General features: G+C 44.8%; 1 protein-coding gene across 2 annotated transcripts in view; it reads right to left on the reverse strand.

The window, feature by feature from the left end:
* Positions 1-19,399, reverse strand: part of BAK1 (BCL2 antagonist/killer 1) — an 85,135-nt gene that overhangs the window by 20,703 nt on the left and 45,033 nt on the right. For both annotated transcript variants that reach the window (XM_083173098.1, XM_083173099.1), the window contains exons 3-4: positions 12,431-12,563; positions 7,562-7,705 (exon numbers count right to left, since the gene is read on the reverse strand). In XM_083173098.1, coding sequence (XP_083029224.1) covers positions 7,562-7,705; positions 12,431-12,563 — 277 coding nt within the window. The remainder of the gene's footprint in view (positions 1-7,561; positions 7,706-12,430; positions 12,564-19,399) is intronic.

Raw genomic sequence — 19,399 nt, forward strand, 5'->3', positions numbered from 1 at the left:
GGGTGGAGATCGCTTTAAGAACCTCTGTAGGAGAGAGGTATATTGGATGTACCAAATGAATTCAATCCATCCAAACGGTCTCAATGAAGCAGTGGAACTTAATAGTGTAATCTAAACAGATTTAAAAAAACACTAGAAGACCACCATTTTGTATGAAAATATTACTACTGATGAATTCCTTGCTCCTCTGTCCCCTTTCTTCCTTCCTTATTTCCCCCCCCTTCCTCTCATCTCTCAGGCTCATCCCTAAAACTGTAGCCAAGAGTTAAGCAATTAATAATAACCGATAACCCCAACACCATACCTGTACACTATAAACAACTTTTTATTAGTGTATAATGTGTAAAAAGCTTTTTGCTATATACATGGAATACATATATGTATATATACATCATTATGTGGAGATCCTAAGTGTATGCAATTTTGCATTATATTAATGTTATTTGGAAAAAATCTTCTTGCTATAAATCTAATTATCTAACTATGTAAATTTTGGATATATATATCCCTCTTTCTTGATCATATTGCCTGTGCATATAGTTATAATCGTTTTTGTATTTTATGCTCAAAGACCTATTTTACAAACTACATGTATAAAATGTTATTACTACTAAAAGTTTTTCTTACAGTTTAATGTGGTAGAAAAACTATAAAGAAATTCCCCTAGATGGCAGCACAAAACCCGCTTGTGTCTATATAACACGTCTAATACTGATTTTCTATGAATGAAGTGACATAAACTGACACGTGATACTGAGGAACCTATTGTATTCTCAGAAATAAGTGATCATGTGATCAGCCCACATGATCTACTATACTCAAAGAGAGGCTTGATTCCTCACCATTAATATGGCGTTATAATTCCCCGAGATCATACGCTGCCTCTCTACCTCATAATGAGGCTTGAGACGCACGCTACACTTCCGTGCGCCTGCCTTCCTCCGTGATCACGTGCCGTTTCCCCACCTCATAATGAGGCTTGAGACGCACACTGTATATCCGTGTGCTGTTTCTCTCTCCCCCTTTGGGAAAGAGACTTGAAACGCACGCCGCGCAATCTTACAGCACGATCATTGGGCAATACACTCCCCGCCCTCCTAACCATCATAGTTTGCGCTATCATTGGTCAGTTCAACACCAATTTGCATGTAACCATGACACTACTATCTCCAAACAGGAAACAAACAATGGGAAAGTCCGTTTTCTGCCCAATCAGGTGCCTTCACCCTTTGAACTTTATAAACAAATAGCATGTATTTCTGTTTTTTTGATCATATATCAAACCATATAAAGTCTATGTATAGTCCTTTGCCTTCTGTTGCTCTCCAAGTACTATTATTATATTTGTAAAAACCAATGAGGTTATTCTAGTCATACAGGTGCACTGCCTTTCTAATTAAGTCTGGGTATATAAACCCCTAAGCGTCCAGCAGCTGTATACCTTTGAAAAAGCTGTCCTTGTGTGACAGCGAAACGCGTCAGGAGCTGCCCTATTCTCCTGCCCCCAACTGCCACTACACGCATTTGCACTTTATTTGTTGGGATCCAACCAGCCGCCTCCACCAGTGGACCAGACAATCGCTCTACAGTGCTACATTCGGTCCTTCTTCATGTTCCAGCATCAAGGGATGACACAGCAAACACGCTATCCAAAAAAGGATTAAAGATCTCCCAAAGCTATCTACCAAAAGGACTGCACTGGTAACTATATTCCATCTAATTATTTCTCTGGATAAGGGAAGTTCAAGACTCCCTGCTATACCCATGGTCCCCTGCCATACCATCTGGCGGCACAAATAGGAGCGGATCCCCATTTTTGTTTTTTTCTTCCCCCGAAAAACTCATTGACACCAGTGGCTTGGTGGGCAGAGAACTTTGTAATTGTTTTTATTTCATATTTTTAAAGTGTTATAATATGTATGTGCACAAATAAATGTCAATTTTTTATTGTAAATCCTCATTGGTTCAAGCGCTACCTTTTTTCTTTGTGCTACATATTTGTATACATGATTCTCCTACAATGGCTTTATTTAGGGTGAAATTACTTAATGTTTTCTATATGGAATGGACGAAGGTGAGTAAAATGAGTAAAACAACTATTTGATACCTGGGAAAGTTTTATTGAAATCTTGTCTACTGCAACTACTGTACTGTAGGGTTCAGATTCGCAAATGATTCCAAACAACACAATGGTTTGAGACCAATATAGATTTAAAGGATGATCCAATTCCTCTTTCTAGTAGTGTCTTGCTTACTGTAATCGAGAGTTGGCGCGCACACGCTCATTGGTCTTATTTACTCAGAAATGTTTGTGGTCAGAGTGTAGTAACTCACTGTTTATTATTCATTTGTAATAGTTGTGACAAATTGATCTATTTTTACTGTTAACTGATATCAATACCGGTCATTGTCATGTTTTTGCCAATAAAGTGAATGTGTACTATTTATATATAGTATTTGTCTTCTGAGCTGTGTGGACGTCAAATGTTGTGGTGTCTTGAGAAAGGCCCTCTAGTGGCCGAAATGTAGACCTACATAACCTAACTGGTAATGGATTACCAATAAAGAAATTGTCATTACGTCAATCCTGGTGAGTGCCCTTATTGGTATTTTTCCATAATATATATATATATATATATATATATATATATATATATATATATATATATATATATATATATATATAATGCAGGGTGCAAGTGAGCATGGCAAACTACATGTTCGCCTTCCCGCTCACACCTAGCAGTGCAGACGGGGGTCGTGGGGCACAGCCCATGGGAACAGCCAACGGTTCATTGGCGGTCCCATGAAAATGCTGGGCATCCCCATGTAAATCGCCCGGTTATGCCGATGTCAGCTGCCCACATGCTTCCCGTACAGGGCGCTCGCAGATCAAAGACACCATAGAGGTGTCTCAGATCTGCAAGCGCTGGAGAAATCATTCGATGGTCATCGACCATCGAATGATTTCTCCCCCTCACCCAAAACTGCGAATGGATGTTTATGCAAATCATTAATTTGCAGCCCTGCGGGGGATCGCTGCATGTGAGGGGAGTGGGCGAGCAGCGTTTAGTCCACAAAATTCCTTGCAGCGTTGCGTGTGGACCAGAATAAGGTCCTTTGTCTGCACAAAAATTCACATTTTGCTTTTTATGCAGAGTAAGAAACAGCAGCAAGATGTAACTAACACAGCATAGGTAGCAAGAGCAGACTCCCTCCCCTTGCAGCAAGAGTAGATGAGTCAGCAATGCAGCAGGAGGTGAGGTCTGACTCCGAGCACAGAAGATGCTATAAAAAAACATTACAGATTTCACCCAGGAACATTACGAACTTCACTCAGCATGCTGGATCTTAGTCACCGGCAGTGGCGGTTTTTACCTATGGGCTGCAGGGCTGCAGCCCCCCATGTAAAACCTGCCATTGTCTCTGCCTAAAGTGAAGCCAGCAGTGACTTCCTTTTGGAAGTCCGACCTGCCAGTCACTCAAGGCAGTCCCAAATGTGCAGCAGCCCCCAAATTGGGTTCTGCGCATGCGCAGTACCACGGACCATAATGCGCATGCACCAGACCTGGGAACCTGATTAAGCCTCCAGGGGCTGCTGCAAAGGCAGCCCCTGGAGGCTTGGGCCAGCGTATGTTCAGTATGTACAGTATGTAGTTACTGCGCATGTGCTGGCCTGTGCAGGGGACCGGCGGCCTCGACAGCGTGAAGCGAGGGCAGCGGAGGGGGGGGGGGCCTAGCGGCAGCCCTCCTCCTCCAACATGGTAAGAGCCGCCGCTGGTCACCGGGCGATTGCTATCGCCCTAAACACGGAGCGATGTAGGGGTATTTTCTAAGCCATTCAGAGAGATCGCTTAGAAAAAGCCCTGAATGTTCCCGGTGTGTACACCCCATAAGCAATAACTAGCCAAGTTAATAAATGCTTATCGATTAAAAAAAAAGCATTTTGAAAACATATTGTTCCATATTTTGGAATATTGTTATATTTCAATGAGGTATATTGAGGTATCTCTTTCATTTATGTTGTATAAACACATCAAACATTAAATACAGACAAATATATTTTATTTGTGCATGAAACAAAGTTTAAAACATGGAATAAAGTTTGTGTACAATCTCAGGTACTGAATTTGAATGCCAAGCAATCATTGTCTTGCACATATTTAGTGTTAGTTATATATCCTGTGCACAGTAGTGCCAGTTACAGATGTGCCCAATTGGTTTTTAGCAATAATAATAATAATAAATTAAAAAAGTACATTTTGCAGACTATGGTTTTTGAAATAATTTGGATAATGGATAATTTGGATAATGGATATATGTCGATTCAAATTTTATTTAAGAAATCGCATGTCGACCTTTTGATTCTCGACCGATCCCATGTCGACCTAATGACCCTGTCAACCTAGCCTCTTGTCAACCTTCCTGCATGTCGACCTAGACGCATGTCGACCTAATGACTGTCGACCAAGATGCTGGTGACCCAATGACCGTATCCCCCTGCTACTATATTGCAGTTGCAGCTGTTCCACTAAATTTTCATAAGTGGTTTTATATTAGACATGACTGGCAATCAGACATGCGGACTGTGGTTGTGTATTAGATGCAATTGGCTGATCAGCCATCACTTACACTATGGACTGAGCACACAAATTCATGTACCTCCAAACAGGAACATCTACAAGTTTTTGGCTGCCATCTTTCAAATCAAGATGCCCTTACTGTACATTGGCATTGGCTATTTTAAACACACAACCTCAGCTGACCATCCCACCTCCCTAGTATACAGGGGTATGGGTCATTGGGTCGACCCAATGTAGATCGACATACAATGGGTCGACACCCTTAGTTTGATACCTATAAAAGGTCGATATGGACTATATATCAACAGGGACTTTAGGTCGACATGACAAAGGTCGACATGGTGTTTGTTTTTTGTTCTCTATGTTGACTTATGCCGACATGGAAACCGTATCCCGTGTACAGTCGCAGGAGTAAAAGACAAGCATCCCGAAGAGATCGGCACGTGCATCAAAGAGAGAAAAAAGAAGAATTTACTCTAAATAAGTATATATATATCTAGCCTCATGTCCAACACTGCTGTATGCTATAGATATTGGGAAACTAGGGTTACCACCTTTGTATTGAGAGATTCCCGGACAGTGACCTGCCCCTTGACACACCCACAGCCCGCCTATTGATCCACCCTCAGCCCCGCCTCATGGGTTTTTTTTTTTACATTTGCTTCAAATCTTTTCTTGATTTTGCACACGGAAAAGCCATATACAGGTTACATCACGTCACACACTGTAATATCCATTATACATTATGCCACACCGTGATGCCCATTACACGGGACGGGCCGAAGGCACGCACCAAATATTGACACCATAATGTCACACACCCATATTATACCACATGTCATAATGCTCACTACGCGTTATGCCAGGGCTCAACAATATTTTTTTTTGGTACTTGTTACCTAGAACGGCGCCGCCGATTTTGATCCTAGGCATCGCATGGGAAAAAATCGCGTCGGTCGCATCGCATGCGGCCAAAAAATCACATGCGATGCGACCGACGCGATTACCGCGATTTTACATAGGGAACAATGTTAAATGGCCCAATTGACCCGATTTCACATAGGGAACAATGTTAAATGGCCCACAGACCCCAAATAGCCACCCTGAAGTGTGAAATGCCCCCCCCCCCCAATTGTTAACACCACCCCACGATCAACGTCAACCCGAAGCGTGGCGAGCGCAGCGAGCCCGCGAGGGGCGGTGGTACGCGTTCTCCGACCTTTTCATACCCCCACTATCCACGTCGGCGTGGAGATGAGAATAGAAAGTGTGGCGAGCGCAGCGAGCCACCGAGCCCGAAGTGTGGCGAGCACAGCGAGCCCCGCGAGGGGACGCGGATACCTTCACAGGCATCCGCGTCCCCTCGCGGGCTTCACAGGTATCCGCGTCTGCTCGCCACACTTCGGGCTCGGTTGCTCTCGCCACACTTTCTATTCTCAACTCCACGCCGAAGTGGATAGCGGGGGTATGAAAAGGTCGGAGGACGCGTACTGCCGCCCCTCGCGGGCTCGCTGCGCTTGCCACGCTTCGGGTTGACGTTGATCGTGGGGTGGCAATAACAATTGGGGGGGGCCATTTCACACTTCAGGGTGGCTATTTGGGGTCTGTGGGCCATTTAACATTGTTCCCTATGTAAAATCGGGTCAATTGGGCCATTTAACATTGTTCCCTATATAAACCGCGGTAATCACGTCGGTCTTTTTGGCCGCCAAGGGGGAGGGCAAATGCTCTTTGCCAAGGGGAAGGGCAAATGCTCATTGCCAAGGGGGAGGGCAAATGCTCATTGCCAAGGGGGAGGGCAAATGCTCATTGCCAAGGGGAGGGCAAATGCTCATTGCCAAGGGGGAGGGCAAATGCTCGTTGCCAAGGGGGAGGGCAAATGCTCGTTGCCAAGGGGGAGGGCAAATGCTGCTCGTTGCCAAGGGGAGGGCAAATGCTCACCGTTGCCAAGGGGGAGGACAAATTTTCACCGTTGCCAAGGGGGAGGGCAAATGCTCACCGTTGCCAAGGGGGAGGGCAAATGCTCACCGTTGCCAAGGGGGAGGGCAAATGCTCACCGTTGCCAAGGGGGAGGGCAAATGCTCACCGTTGCCAAGGGGGAGGGCAAATGCTCACCGTTGCCAAGGGGGAGGGCAAATGCTCACCGTTGCCAAGGGGGAGGGCAAATGCTGGTTTTCAAGGGGGAGTTTATTGACAGGCAGGCAGGCAGCCGGAGCCAGGCAGAGGCAATCTATATCCTACATCTATCCGCTTATACTCCACTCTGTTACCTGGTCTGCGATGCTCTATGGTGGCGAGTCCTGGAATGCTAAGTGTCGGATCCCCGGCCCTGCTGCTGTCTCAATGTTTCTTGTCACTGACAAAACTTTGGCCCTCACTCCCGGCACCTTCTCCTCACCCGTACTCGCCTCTCCGACAGCCTGTCCACGCTTCTCTGGCCTACTACAGTGCCTGCTCCGTTCTCCTCCCATCAGCCACTCTGCTCAATCCCCCGCCATTCTGCTGACTTCTGACATTGCGGCTGCTGCATCTCTTGCCCCTGCATGTCTCACTCTCAAAATCACTGTCAGCGCCGCGGCTGGGTGACACTTCAGACTTCGAGGCAGAGGAGAGTGAGTGAACAGAAATTATATAGTCCGGGAACGCCACCCGTCCGGACTCGGAACACCGGGTTTAATTACCAGTTTGTCCGGAGTAATCCCGGATGGGTGGTAACCCTATGGGAAGCACATTCTCATACATCTATCCTCATGTCCAACACTGCTGTATGCTATAGATATTGGGAAACACATTCTAATACATCTATCCTCATGTCCAACACTGCTGTATGCTATAGATATTGGGAAACACATTCTAATACATCTATCCTCATGTCCAACACTGCTGTATGCTATAGATATTGGGAAACACATTCTAAAGGTTTTCCATATACAAGTATATTCCCACTCCGCCACCCACTTTTCCCTTGTTTGTAGTACCTGGAAGCAATTTTTTTGAAGTAGTCATAAGCATTTTCTAGGTTGGGATTCAGGTCTTTAAGGACATTATCAAAGTATTCCTCATAGCGCTTATTCAAGTCATCTCCAATCAATGCTAGTTTTCTTCCCACTTGGTCTATATTGCTGTACAGAAATAAAAAGGTTAAAATCACCTTGTGCAAACACAGAGATATGATCATTCATTATATTTTTTAGCAATGTTCTAATCATTTTCATTTATTTTGTACCTTACAATGGATTACTTCTATACATGAATTTTTGATCAGACACAATAAATGTTAAATTACAGTTTATACAACCCAAGTACAAGTCAACACAAAGGACAGAAGAAGCATGTACCATGCAGCAACTATCACTGAGTTCTACTATGCCAGGACTTCATCAGCACCATGCCCTGCACATAGGACAGTCAGAGCAGAGGGTTATGCCCCATACACATGGGTCAACTGGGCCTTTGTGCTGAGCTACATAGTTAAGCACAGGTTGCTCAGCACACAGCAATGCACCAGTAATGTACCAACGATGTGTGCTGAGCGATGTATCACGGCCAGCATTCTCTGGTGAGAGAACAATGGTGATGACTAGATATATACTGCAAGCTTGAATGATCTAGCCTGGTGATAACGGCGTGTGGGACCGTTCATCGCCATCGCTATGGGGCATACACACAGAAGGTTAGTAAAGATCACTGTCAAGGTTAGACAAATCGCCCTATAATATTGCCTAGTAAATCTGGACTCCCATGTTAAATGCACCCCATTTTCTCATACCCCTACTATCCAACTACGCATGGAGTTGATTTTATATAGTGTGGCGAGCGCAGCGAGCCACCGTGTCCGAAGTGTGGTGAGCGCAGCGAGCCCCGCGAGGGGACGCGGTCTCATAAGAAAAACGTGAGTCCAGATATTACATAAGTACCAAAAAGAGTTGCCAGGCAAGAATATTTTGACTAGATCGCTGGCTGTCTAGTCAAAATTGCTGGTATTCACTGCTGAGAGAGATATTCACTAGGCGATCTGCAAGGAAGACCAAGCAAGTATGTTAATTCTAGTATAGTCAAAATCGCCCATAGACAAAATCGCTTAGGTCAAAATTGTTGTTGTATCTAGTCAAATCGCTTAGTTAAAGTCACTCACTTGCAAAAATCGCTCCGTGTGTACACCCCTTTGTGCTTAATTTCTAAGTGATCTAGCCAGATTGCTTAGAAATTAAACTTACATCTTCTTGTGTGTATGCCCCATTAGACCACACTACTAGAAAGATTATTGAAATGAGGATAACAGATGGAGTAGCAGAATTCATAGGGCATTTCCTGCTGTGCAAAGGGGTACATGGTCATTATTACTGTTTATACAGGTTGTAAAGTTTGTAACATTGGATTTGGCAGAAATTTCAGTTTCCTTTTACTAATGCCTAGCATTTATTGAGCCCCTTGTCCCTTGCAAAATGTGAACCAAAATTACAAACATATAAAAGTGATACATGATAAAGATAATCATGAAGACCCTTTATTCTTGTCATTAGAAACCTGGTAGAACATACCTCCCAACTGTCCCGCTTTCCATGGGAACATCTTAGTTTTTGGGGACGTTCCTGCATCCCACCCGGGGCCGGCAGTGTGTCCTTCAGAGGGAGGCGGGGCTTGAGCAGTTGGGAGTCACTGGGTGAGCAGCGGTGACAGCATGCGCACAGCGTCTATTCACGCAGCCAGAGCGGATGGGGGCATGGTTAGAAGCTCACAGAGCGTCTGGGCCATGCCCCCAATGCAGCGAAATGGGAGATGGCCTAGCAAAATACACTTGTTGTAAGCACCCTTCCTGACAGGCCTCGCCCCCAAGTTTAAGGCGCGCGGCTCTGGCGAGCGCATGTGTCCTGCTACGGTGGGACAGAACATTGGGAGATATGTATAAAATATTGCAGTATTATTGTAGTAATAATCATAGCAAACATAAGAGAGTATTTACTATTCAGTCTGGGGTTTTTTTTTTGGGCTAGCCAGAAAAACAGACTTTCCTATTCAATTGCGGCCATTTTCGGACAGTTTTTAGTCATGTTTGGACTAATGCAGTTCCACTCTTTTTAAAAGTGGAAACTGCATCGGTGAAACTTAACAAAAAAATTGTTGAAAACGCCCACGTTTTGACAGAACACATTACTCACAACCTGCAATTGAACAGATCGAATGTAGATTTGACCTACAAAAGTCAAAAATTCCTAACTGAATACCCCCATAGTATACATATACTGTATATTATTTTCTGAGAAAAATAAAACAAATTTAGTTTATGAAAGTGGTGGTTGTAGTGGTGCGAAGTGAAATAGACAAAAATAGTGTGTGCATGCACAAAGTAGGTCTGTTTGCATCCAGTGACATCACAAAGCAAACAAAACTGACTATCGGAGCAAAGTAGGCGATGGTTTCAACAATTGTTTTCTGACCAGAAACATTGGTTGTCAGCCATTGGTTTCCATTGCCCATCCCTAGCACCATTTTTCAACAAAACATGGGGTACTTACTGTATATGTTAGTTGGGCGCCCACTATAGTTAATACGCTCATACCCCCACTATCCATGTCCGCGTGGAGTTGATTTCATATAGTGTGGCGAGCACAGCGAGCCACCAAGCCCGAAGCGTGGCGAGCGGACGCGTAAAACTAAGCAAATAGCTTAGTGGGCGCCCAACTAACATATAAGTACCAAACATGGGCCCTTATTCTGGTCGGTGCGGATATATCCGCGTGCGTTCGGGCCGCCGATGTTTTGTGTCTGCGCATGTGCAGAGGCGTCTCTGCGTATGTGCGAGCGGGGCGTACGGCCAAATCCCGCATGATATGTGAACACTCCGAACAGGGGGTGGAGAGGGGCGTGAAGGGCTATTTGTGCTCATTACCATATGCATACGCCCCGCGTTTCATGGGTGTTCCCATGCAAACGCTGGGCGTACGTATGGTAATGCGGCCGTGACGCGCGTGTAGGGGGAGGACATATGACATCACCGGATGTCAGCTGCCCGCCCAGATCCCTGCTTTTGCACGGAAAAATGTCCGTGTAGTCTGAGGTTGCGGGAGCTGGTGGAGCACTCGGTCCTGCATTCGATGGTCTGCGACCATCGAATGATGGGGGAGGTTCCCTTAGATGGAGGAGGCGTATTCCGTGTAAAATACACGTGCGGTCCGATCGGCCAGCTTCTTACCGCGTACGGACGGAGTTGGCGATCCGTATGGAAGGCGGGGTTTCGCACGCACGGTCCTGGCCGCATAATCTGATCCGGCCGCACCGACCAGAATAAGGGCCATGGTTTTATGAATCAGACTACAGAATCAGAATACATGATTGCACTAATCAGGCATTACTTACTATGTAAGAAATGTCTTGTTGCCTTGCAAATATTCAATATGATTAACCCACTTCATCAATGATAACCAGCATATTACACTGAATTTCATTTCTTTGTTTTCTAAATACTTTACTGTCTTCTATTGCTGCTTTCACACCGCAAAACCTGCTTAGACCAGGTATTTAAAATGATTTTTAAAATGGGTCAGAGCAAGTTTAACCCCTTTCCCATCGCATGTAAATACCTGGTCTAAAGTAGGTTTGCAGTGTGAAAGCAGCTGTCTCCACCGGGATTGCACTGCAGCGCAGCACACAGCAGAGCACTGGGCAGCAGCACTTGTTGGCACTGGCTGCAAAGTGGCCAGTGATGTAAGTGGTGGCACGGGGCAGCTTAGGAGGAAGCAGAGCAAGAAGCCCCAGGGAAAGGGACTGACTGACCTCACCTCCTGTGGCAAGGTGACGGCTGGGGAGCAGCTCTGCAGAGTGGCACAAGCGCAGGGTTGGCACCAGGAAGCCCAGGATGTGACATGGTGCACTTCACCTCTCCAGTCATTGTGCCAAGTGATCAGTAAACTCCAAGTCCACGACCCCGGGGCGGTGATTGACGGTGGCATTACCTGAAATAGGCCAGACTGTCTGTCCCCCTGGCATGTGCCTTTTGCTGCCAGGGGCACCTCACCTCATGAGCCGACCGCTCATACATATGCGCATATGTAATGAGCAGCCATCTCATTAAATATGCACGGCGCTGGGGACCAATAGTGTCCACTGCAGCCTGGGTACCGTTTCAGACCCGTTCAGACAGCAAAAAAAAAAAAACGAATCTGAAACGGGAAGGACCCTGCTTTTTTACCGTTTCCCAAAAACTTTTTTTGGAAACGGTAAAATCACTCTGCACCTTTCAGACCGCACATATTACCATTTTAAAACGGTTAAAGATCGGTAAAATACCGTTTTTTTAGTGCGGTCTGAAATGGGCATATTTTATATATCAGAATGGTACCCGTCTCTTTGTCTTGCTTCTTCTAGTTCCCTATTAAGTGCTCTAGAATCCTCATCCTCTGACCAGAAACATCTATGGTTGTCAACCATCGATTTCCATTGCCCATCACTGGCAAAATATAGCAAAAATAGTTTTATGAATTAGAATTTACCTTATACATGATTGCACTGATCAGGCCTTACCTAATATGTAAGACATGTCTTGTGGTCTTACAAATATCCAATCTTATTAACCCTTTGAGTGCCAAGTGAATTTTTCAAAATAGGTGTGAAAATTGCCAAGCCAACATTTTTATTCATCCTATTGACCGGGAATGTTTACCTGATATAGGAAATATAATCTTTTTTAACATAACATTATTTATTTGACTTTATATTAAAAAATATATATATTTTTAGAGGATATTTTTGCACATCTCTCACAAAGATGTTGGCACTCAAAGGGTTAACTCACCTTATCATTTATTTGTTTTCTAAATTGTCTTCTATGTTATATATCACAATGGTACCCGTCTCTTTGTCTTGCATCTTCTAATTCAGTATTAAGTGCCCTGGAATCCTCATCCTCTGCTCTCCTCAGCTGATTCGTGTGATAGGCGTAACTCATAAATATGCCTTCTGTCTGTTGTCTCACCTGCTCCTCTGCAAGAAAAGAGAATATGTTGAATAAAAGTATCTTGCCAATTATTCTATGAACTCACTCACATCAGTCATTGCCCCAGTGGGGCTTACAATCTACAGATTTAGCTATGCTCATCTAAGCTGCGGCTATTAGCATCCATCTTGCAAACTGGCACTGAAAAATTGTTACCTCTGCTCGGTTTTAGTTTTCCAGTTATTGTTATATTTAGTTCTGTATACCCTGTATTGTTGTAATGTCTGCCATATATACGGTGCTGTGAAGCACTTGTGGCACCTTATAAAGAATATTTGGTACTTGTGTAATATATGAGCGATTTTTTCACTGTATTGCATTGCATCGCATTGCATTGCATCACATTGCATGCAATATAGTGGCATACAATTCATGCAATGCGATTTTTCATTGTAAAGACCAGATTTTTAATTGTATAGTCACCCATGGGTGATTTCATACCCCCACTATCCAACTACACATGGAGTTGATTTTATATAGTGTGGCGAGCGCAGCGAGCCACCGAGCCCGAAGCGAGGGGACGCAGAATACATGTAAAGTAATCCGCGTCCGCTCGCCACGCTTCGGGCTCGGTGGATCGCGTCGCTCGCCACACTATATAGAATCAACTCCATGGGTAGTTGGATAGTGGGGGTATGAAATCACCCATGGTTGACTATACAAATTAAAAATCAGGTCTTTACAATGAAAAATCGCATCGCATTGCATTGCATTGCATACCTTAAGTAGTGGCATGCAATGAAAAAATCGGGAGCCCAGATAATACACAAGTACCGAAAATTTTATAATAATAATTATCCGTGACAACATTTTAGCAGTGCGTACGCACATGTATGGACGTGTGTGCACTGCTGCTAAATCTGTATATTACCTAGAATATATTGGGTACTTGTGTATTATCACGGCGCCCACTGCTCTATTAGCGTACAGGGCTATTCTGCGTAGGGTAATCACGTCGCATTGAACAGCATTGTATACAGGATGCGATGCGATGAGATTTCAAAATTGTACAAGCACCCATCACATTCTATACCACGGAATGACATAAAAATGCCATTTAGGGTGGCTCCCCACTATCCACTTCCCTCACCACTATCCACGTCCTCCCCCCACTATCCACGTAATCCCGAAGCGTGGCAAGCGTAGCGAGCCCGCGAGGGGTGGCGGAACATGTCCTCCGAATTTTTTCATACCCCCACTATCCACATCTGCGTGGAGTTGATTTTAATTTAGTGTGGCGAGCGCAGCGAGCCACCGAGCCGGATACCTGTGAAGTAATCCGCGTCCACTCTCCACGCTTCGGGCTCGGAGGCTCGCTGCGCTCGCCACACTATATAAAATCAACTCCACGCCGACGTGGATAGTGGGGGTATGACAAAAAGTCAGACGATGCATTCCGCCGCCGTTCGCCACGCTTCAGGATTACGTGTATAGTGGGGGGGGGACGTGGATAGTGGGGGGAAGTGGATAGTGGGGGGCCACCCTAAATGGCATTTTTATGTAATTTAGTGGTATAGACCATTAGAAAGATAGGGTGCGATATAAAATCGCATCCCATCGCATTGTATGGCATACATGCGATGCACTGCGATGCGATTTCACTACGCTTCCGTACATAGAAAATCTGGGCGCCCTGATAATACACAAGTACCATATATTTGAAGCCAATTAACCTACCAGTATACTTTTGGAGTGTAGGAGGAAACCCATACAAACATGGGGAAAACATATTGTACATACAACCAACCAGTGCCTTGGTCAGGAATTTAACTGATGACCTCAGGGATTATTAATGCACCTCCAAAATGTATTAATGTTTATTTGCCAACTAACACATGGCGCAATCTGAAGATGGCACTATAATTGCTTAAAGTACATGTCCTACCACCAGATGTCCTTGCTCATGAGACATAGGACCTTATTCAGGTCCGTTCACAGCGGCCGTTCGTTCGCACAGGGACAGATGTTTGGCATATTCGCATTTCTGCACCCAACATTGCGGGTGGTGGGCAGCAGGCCGGGGTTCCCATGAAAACACTGGGTGTTCCCATGGTAATCCCTGATGATGTGGGCATCAGTGGTGGGCAGCTGACATAACTGGACGTCAACTGAGCGTCCATTTCCTCCTGAATGTACAAGCATATTTGAGTGACCTGAGAGTCACTTTTGATATGCGTGTACGCAACACGACTTTCAATGGTTGGGGACCATCAAAAGATGTGGGAGGTTCTCCCTGGCCTGTGAATGGATGTTTATGTAAATCCAGTCAATCTGTTGAATACATATCAAATCCTGCTTAAACAGTAAAATCTTAACATATAAGCAAATAACAGAAAAATAAGGCAAGAGAGAAAGTAGAAAAAGAGATAAAGAGACAAGAAGGAGGGGAGAGGGGTTGTGTGGTCTTCCTATTGTTTATTCAAACCCCACAAAGAGACAATTTTCTTCAATCTTTAGTTAAACATACAACGTCTAGATAAAGGACCAAAAATATAGGACTCGTTCTTAAGTCATATTCACTAGGTATGTTTTAGAGAACGAAATCAAGCCAGGGAAACCAAGTCATTGTAAATCCATACTGGCTTTCTGGTGTCGCCCGTATCTCTTCCATAGTCATATATACTGTATGTCTATTCTACATACCCACTACTTCCCAGTAGGTAGGGCAGTGCACTGCCAGCGAACAGGGATAACCGTTTTGGGGCACTATTAAGGAACTTTAATAGAGTTTTTTGTAGGTGGTCAGGAAACCTGTCACAAAATTAAGAAGCCAGAAAGCGGGCTCCGAAGGAACTTCAGGGCCCACCATGCAATTAGAGATGGAAATTTATCCCAAAAGGGGCGAAGCGAGCGACACTCCCACCAAATATGTAATGGGGAACCCGTTTCATGCCAACAAGTGTCGGGCACACCTGAGAACATTTTATCAAGTGTTAAAGGGCACCTGTACCAGCATGATAAAACAAGCTGTTAATTCCAGCTGTAAGTCCCGTCCCAATCTCTAGTATATTTAGGGAGGTCCAGGAACTTACTTTCAGTAAACTATAACACTGTAAGAGGAAGTATGTTGGATGGGAAGAAGCTAAGCACATGCCCTCAAATATAGTTAGGAGTCTGGTAAAACTAGGGTGCACTTTATTCCCCAGAAGAAAATGTTTTAATTGAAGATATTTCCAGATCTCTGGGTGGTCCCATTCTGACTGCATGGCAGGGAAAGGGATAACCTCTCTGTTGCTCACCAGCTGACCAACACGTGTCACCCCTTTCAGTTTCCATGAGTGAAAGTCCAGATGTGCCCGGGGAAAGGGGGAAGTCTGAATTATTAAACAGTGTGGTCAGGGGAGAGAGTTTGGCAGATATATATGGGAGGATCCTTAGTCTGTTCCAACGTAATAGTGTAGGACCAATGGTAGGATGGGCTATGATGGGGACCTTTGAGTGCCACGAGTATTGAGCTATTGATGAAGATATGGTGGCACTCTCAATAGAAACTCATTGTTTAGCCTCAGAAGGACGGGACCATTCCATTATCCTATTACGGACAGGGGCATCATAATACAAGGAGAAATGGGGCAATTGAAGGCCTTCCATGTGTTGGCTCTTGTTCTGCCAAACAAATTCTCTAACTACATTGTTTAAGTCCTGAAAGAAAGTTTTAGATATATAAACTGGGAGTGTCTGGAGGAGAAATAAAACACTGAGTAGGATGTCCATTTTAATTACACTAAGCCTTTCCATCCAAGAAAGTCTTCTGTTGTCTCGTTCCCTGTGTTTAGAGTGAAGTGCGGTAAGCTGTTTTTTTAATTCTCATTGAAAAAGCATGTTAGTTCGGTAGGTAAATAAATAAATAAGTATGTATTTTGACTCCCAAGTACCTGGAGCTATTGGGATGCCAGATAAAGGATTTTTAAGGCCCTGTAGGAATCAAGAGGGAGCCTAAGTTTGACAGGGAACAAAATCTACGAAATTTGGACATCAGGTTGGGGATCGAGATGATCGGGTTCATTAGGATAACCAGCAAGTCGTCCGCAAATAGTGCAAGCTTATATTTCTTATCCCCTACTGTAACTCCAGAGAGATATCTCTGGACAAACATCCATTAGCAGCTGTTGAACAAGCAGGCGGCGTCTAGGGAGTCAACCAGAGTAAGGTCCTAAGTTCCATAGGGAAATGCAAAGACATAACTAGGACTTCACATGCCCTATAGCACCCCACCCCACAACAGAGAGAGATTGAGGGGAGTAAGAGAGACACAAAGAGGTTGTCAGGTGGGGGGAATAGATGGGAACAAGAAAGAGAGGGAGTTTCAGGGAGAGAGAGAGAGAGAAAGAAAGGAAGAGTAAGAGGGAGAGGAGGAAGAAAGAGAGTTGTCAGGCAGACAGAAGGAAGGAAGACCATGAGATAGTGGGGGAAATTTACTAAGATGAGCGTTCTAATTAACATGGGATGTTGCTATGGGCAATCAGTTCCTATCTATTATCTTCTAGAAGGTGATAAATAATAAGGAGCAGATTCTGATTGGTTGCCCATAGAAACATCACCTGTAAAAATAGAACTCCCATCCTAGTAAATGTTCCCCAGTGTGTCAGAGAGACAGTGGGCGGGATGCTATATAGCAGAAATGCGGTAAAAACCCCGTTTTCGGGGTTTCTACCGCATTTCTATATGCTATATGCCCCCTCCGCAGTGTCAGCGCTGCGGAGGGAATCGCCAGCTAAAGCTGGCGAATCCCTGCAGAAGCCTATGGGCTTCTTACCGCAGCGCTGTTTGAGGGATCCGTCACGGATCCCTCCCAGCGTGCCCTGCGGCCGGCGCCGGGGTCTGCGCATGCGCAGATGGACTCCCGGGTCACAGACCCGGAAGTCCAGCGCCGGCACCGCATCGCAAGGGACAGCGCTTACCGCAAGAGCTGTCCCTTGCATGAATAACGGCATATGTTATAGCATATGCCGTTATTAATAATGCGGTAGCCGGCGAAGGGGGCCGCGGATGTTACAACATCCCGCCCAGTGTCAGGAAGAGGGTGAGGGAGAGAGAGAAAGTGTCAGAGAGAAAGAGAGGCAGACACTGAGTCAGAGGGCGAGAAAGATCTAGTCAGTGAAAGAAAGAGAGAGACAACATCATGAAGATAGAGAAGGAAAGTGTGAAAGAGAGGGGGATTGAAACAGACAGTGTCAAACAGTGAGAGGGAGAGATACAGTGCTGGGGAAAGAGAGAGCGGTGGGAGAGAGAGGGGGAGAGTGTCAGGGAGAGAGAGGTAGTGACATATTATATTAATAATTGTGCAGCATACAGCATAACTGGATACATGTATCACTACTCAGAACTTAAGTAATATTGTAATAATTATAAAACAAATAAGATATCCAAAATGTCCTTATGCTGTTGTTATGTGGATAAAGTACTCTTTGGGTGCTACTGTCCGGTGGCTGGCCTCCATAACCCTTCCAGCCCCCCTCCCTAGCCTGACACTGTGTTGAAGGAAAGGGCTTACCACCTGCAGTCAGTGGACGGGGCCACTATAGCTGAGCGCTAGAATTCCTATATGTGCTGCCACTGCCCTAATGCTTCCGATCACTAACCCATCCACCCTCCTTCCCTGCCTAAAGTCCCATACAGACACAAAGATGTGCTAGTAACGACACATCGTTGACGACCGTCGTTTGCTATCACCTTGATAGTGCAAAACGAACGACAAGCTAAAATTCAAAACAAAAGCGAAAAACGATGTCATACGACGGGCGATGAACGATGACCGATGATCAACGATCTGTGGTCGTCGAGGTCCATTTTATCAATCTGTCAGTCAAAAAAATGGGCAGGAATGTGGGCAGGATTATGTACAGTAAATAAATAGGCTCGGCCATTTTAAACTCTCTGCATTTGATGCTCTGTGCTAGTTCTGTGAGGATTATTCCTGCTGAACGCTTTCGCAGTGCTATCTTTTGTGTTTCTTTCTGCAATGGTTCCTTATCGGTACAAAGTGATGGCAGCGTATGTTGGAGTCGCTTTGTTAGTGGACAAGGAGAGATTGAAGAAACGTAAAAGGTTTCGTTCTTGCTGGTCAAAGAAGTGGCTCCAGAAGAGAGATTCGCTCTCTCACATGGTTCTGCTTTCTGAGATCCACGAGGACTGTCCTGACGATTTCAGAAATTTTCTCCGCATGGATGATGCCACGTTCACGGAGTTGTTGGAACTGGTTAGGCCTCATATCCAGAAGCAGGATACAAGGATGCGCAAGGCAATTCCTGCGGAGGAGAGACTGATCGCCACTCTGCGATTCCTGGCGACCGGCAGGTCCTTACAGGATATGAAGTTTGGAGCGGTCATTTCCCCACAGTCTCTTGGTCTCATTATACTAGAGACATGCAAGGCTATCTACAGTGTCCTTCGTGAGCAGTACTTCCAGGTAATAATAATTTACTTATTTTGTATGTTTTGTTTGTAGATTTTGAAATATTATTTTTTAACTAATCTAGAATTTTGAAATTATTGCATCCGTTATGGATTACTCCTCCAGCAATGTGCAAAATGTGTTTTCCCTCCATGTGGTTGCAGCTGCAATGATAGTATATTTGCATATTTAAACCCCCATATACTGCAGTTATTTTTGCCAACCAGTGTAATGTGAATCCACAGTGTTTAGGCAGAGTGTTGGTGCTAGTGTTGTTTAGCCTACCTGGTGCTTTCTATACTGCATTTCCCTGGTGCAACTATGTTTTTAGCCTGCCTGGTGCTTTCTATAATGCATTTCCCTGGTGCAACTGTTGTTTTTGCTGCCTGGTGCTTTCTATACTGCATTTCCCTGGTGCAACTATCTTTT

Source organism: Crinia signifera, chromosome 2 (assembly GCF_055691185.1).
Source record: "Crinia signifera chromosome 2, ASM5569118v1, whole genome shotgun sequence".
Taxonomy (NCBI): Eukaryota; Metazoa; Chordata; class Amphibia; order Anura; family Myobatrachidae; genus Crinia; species Crinia signifera.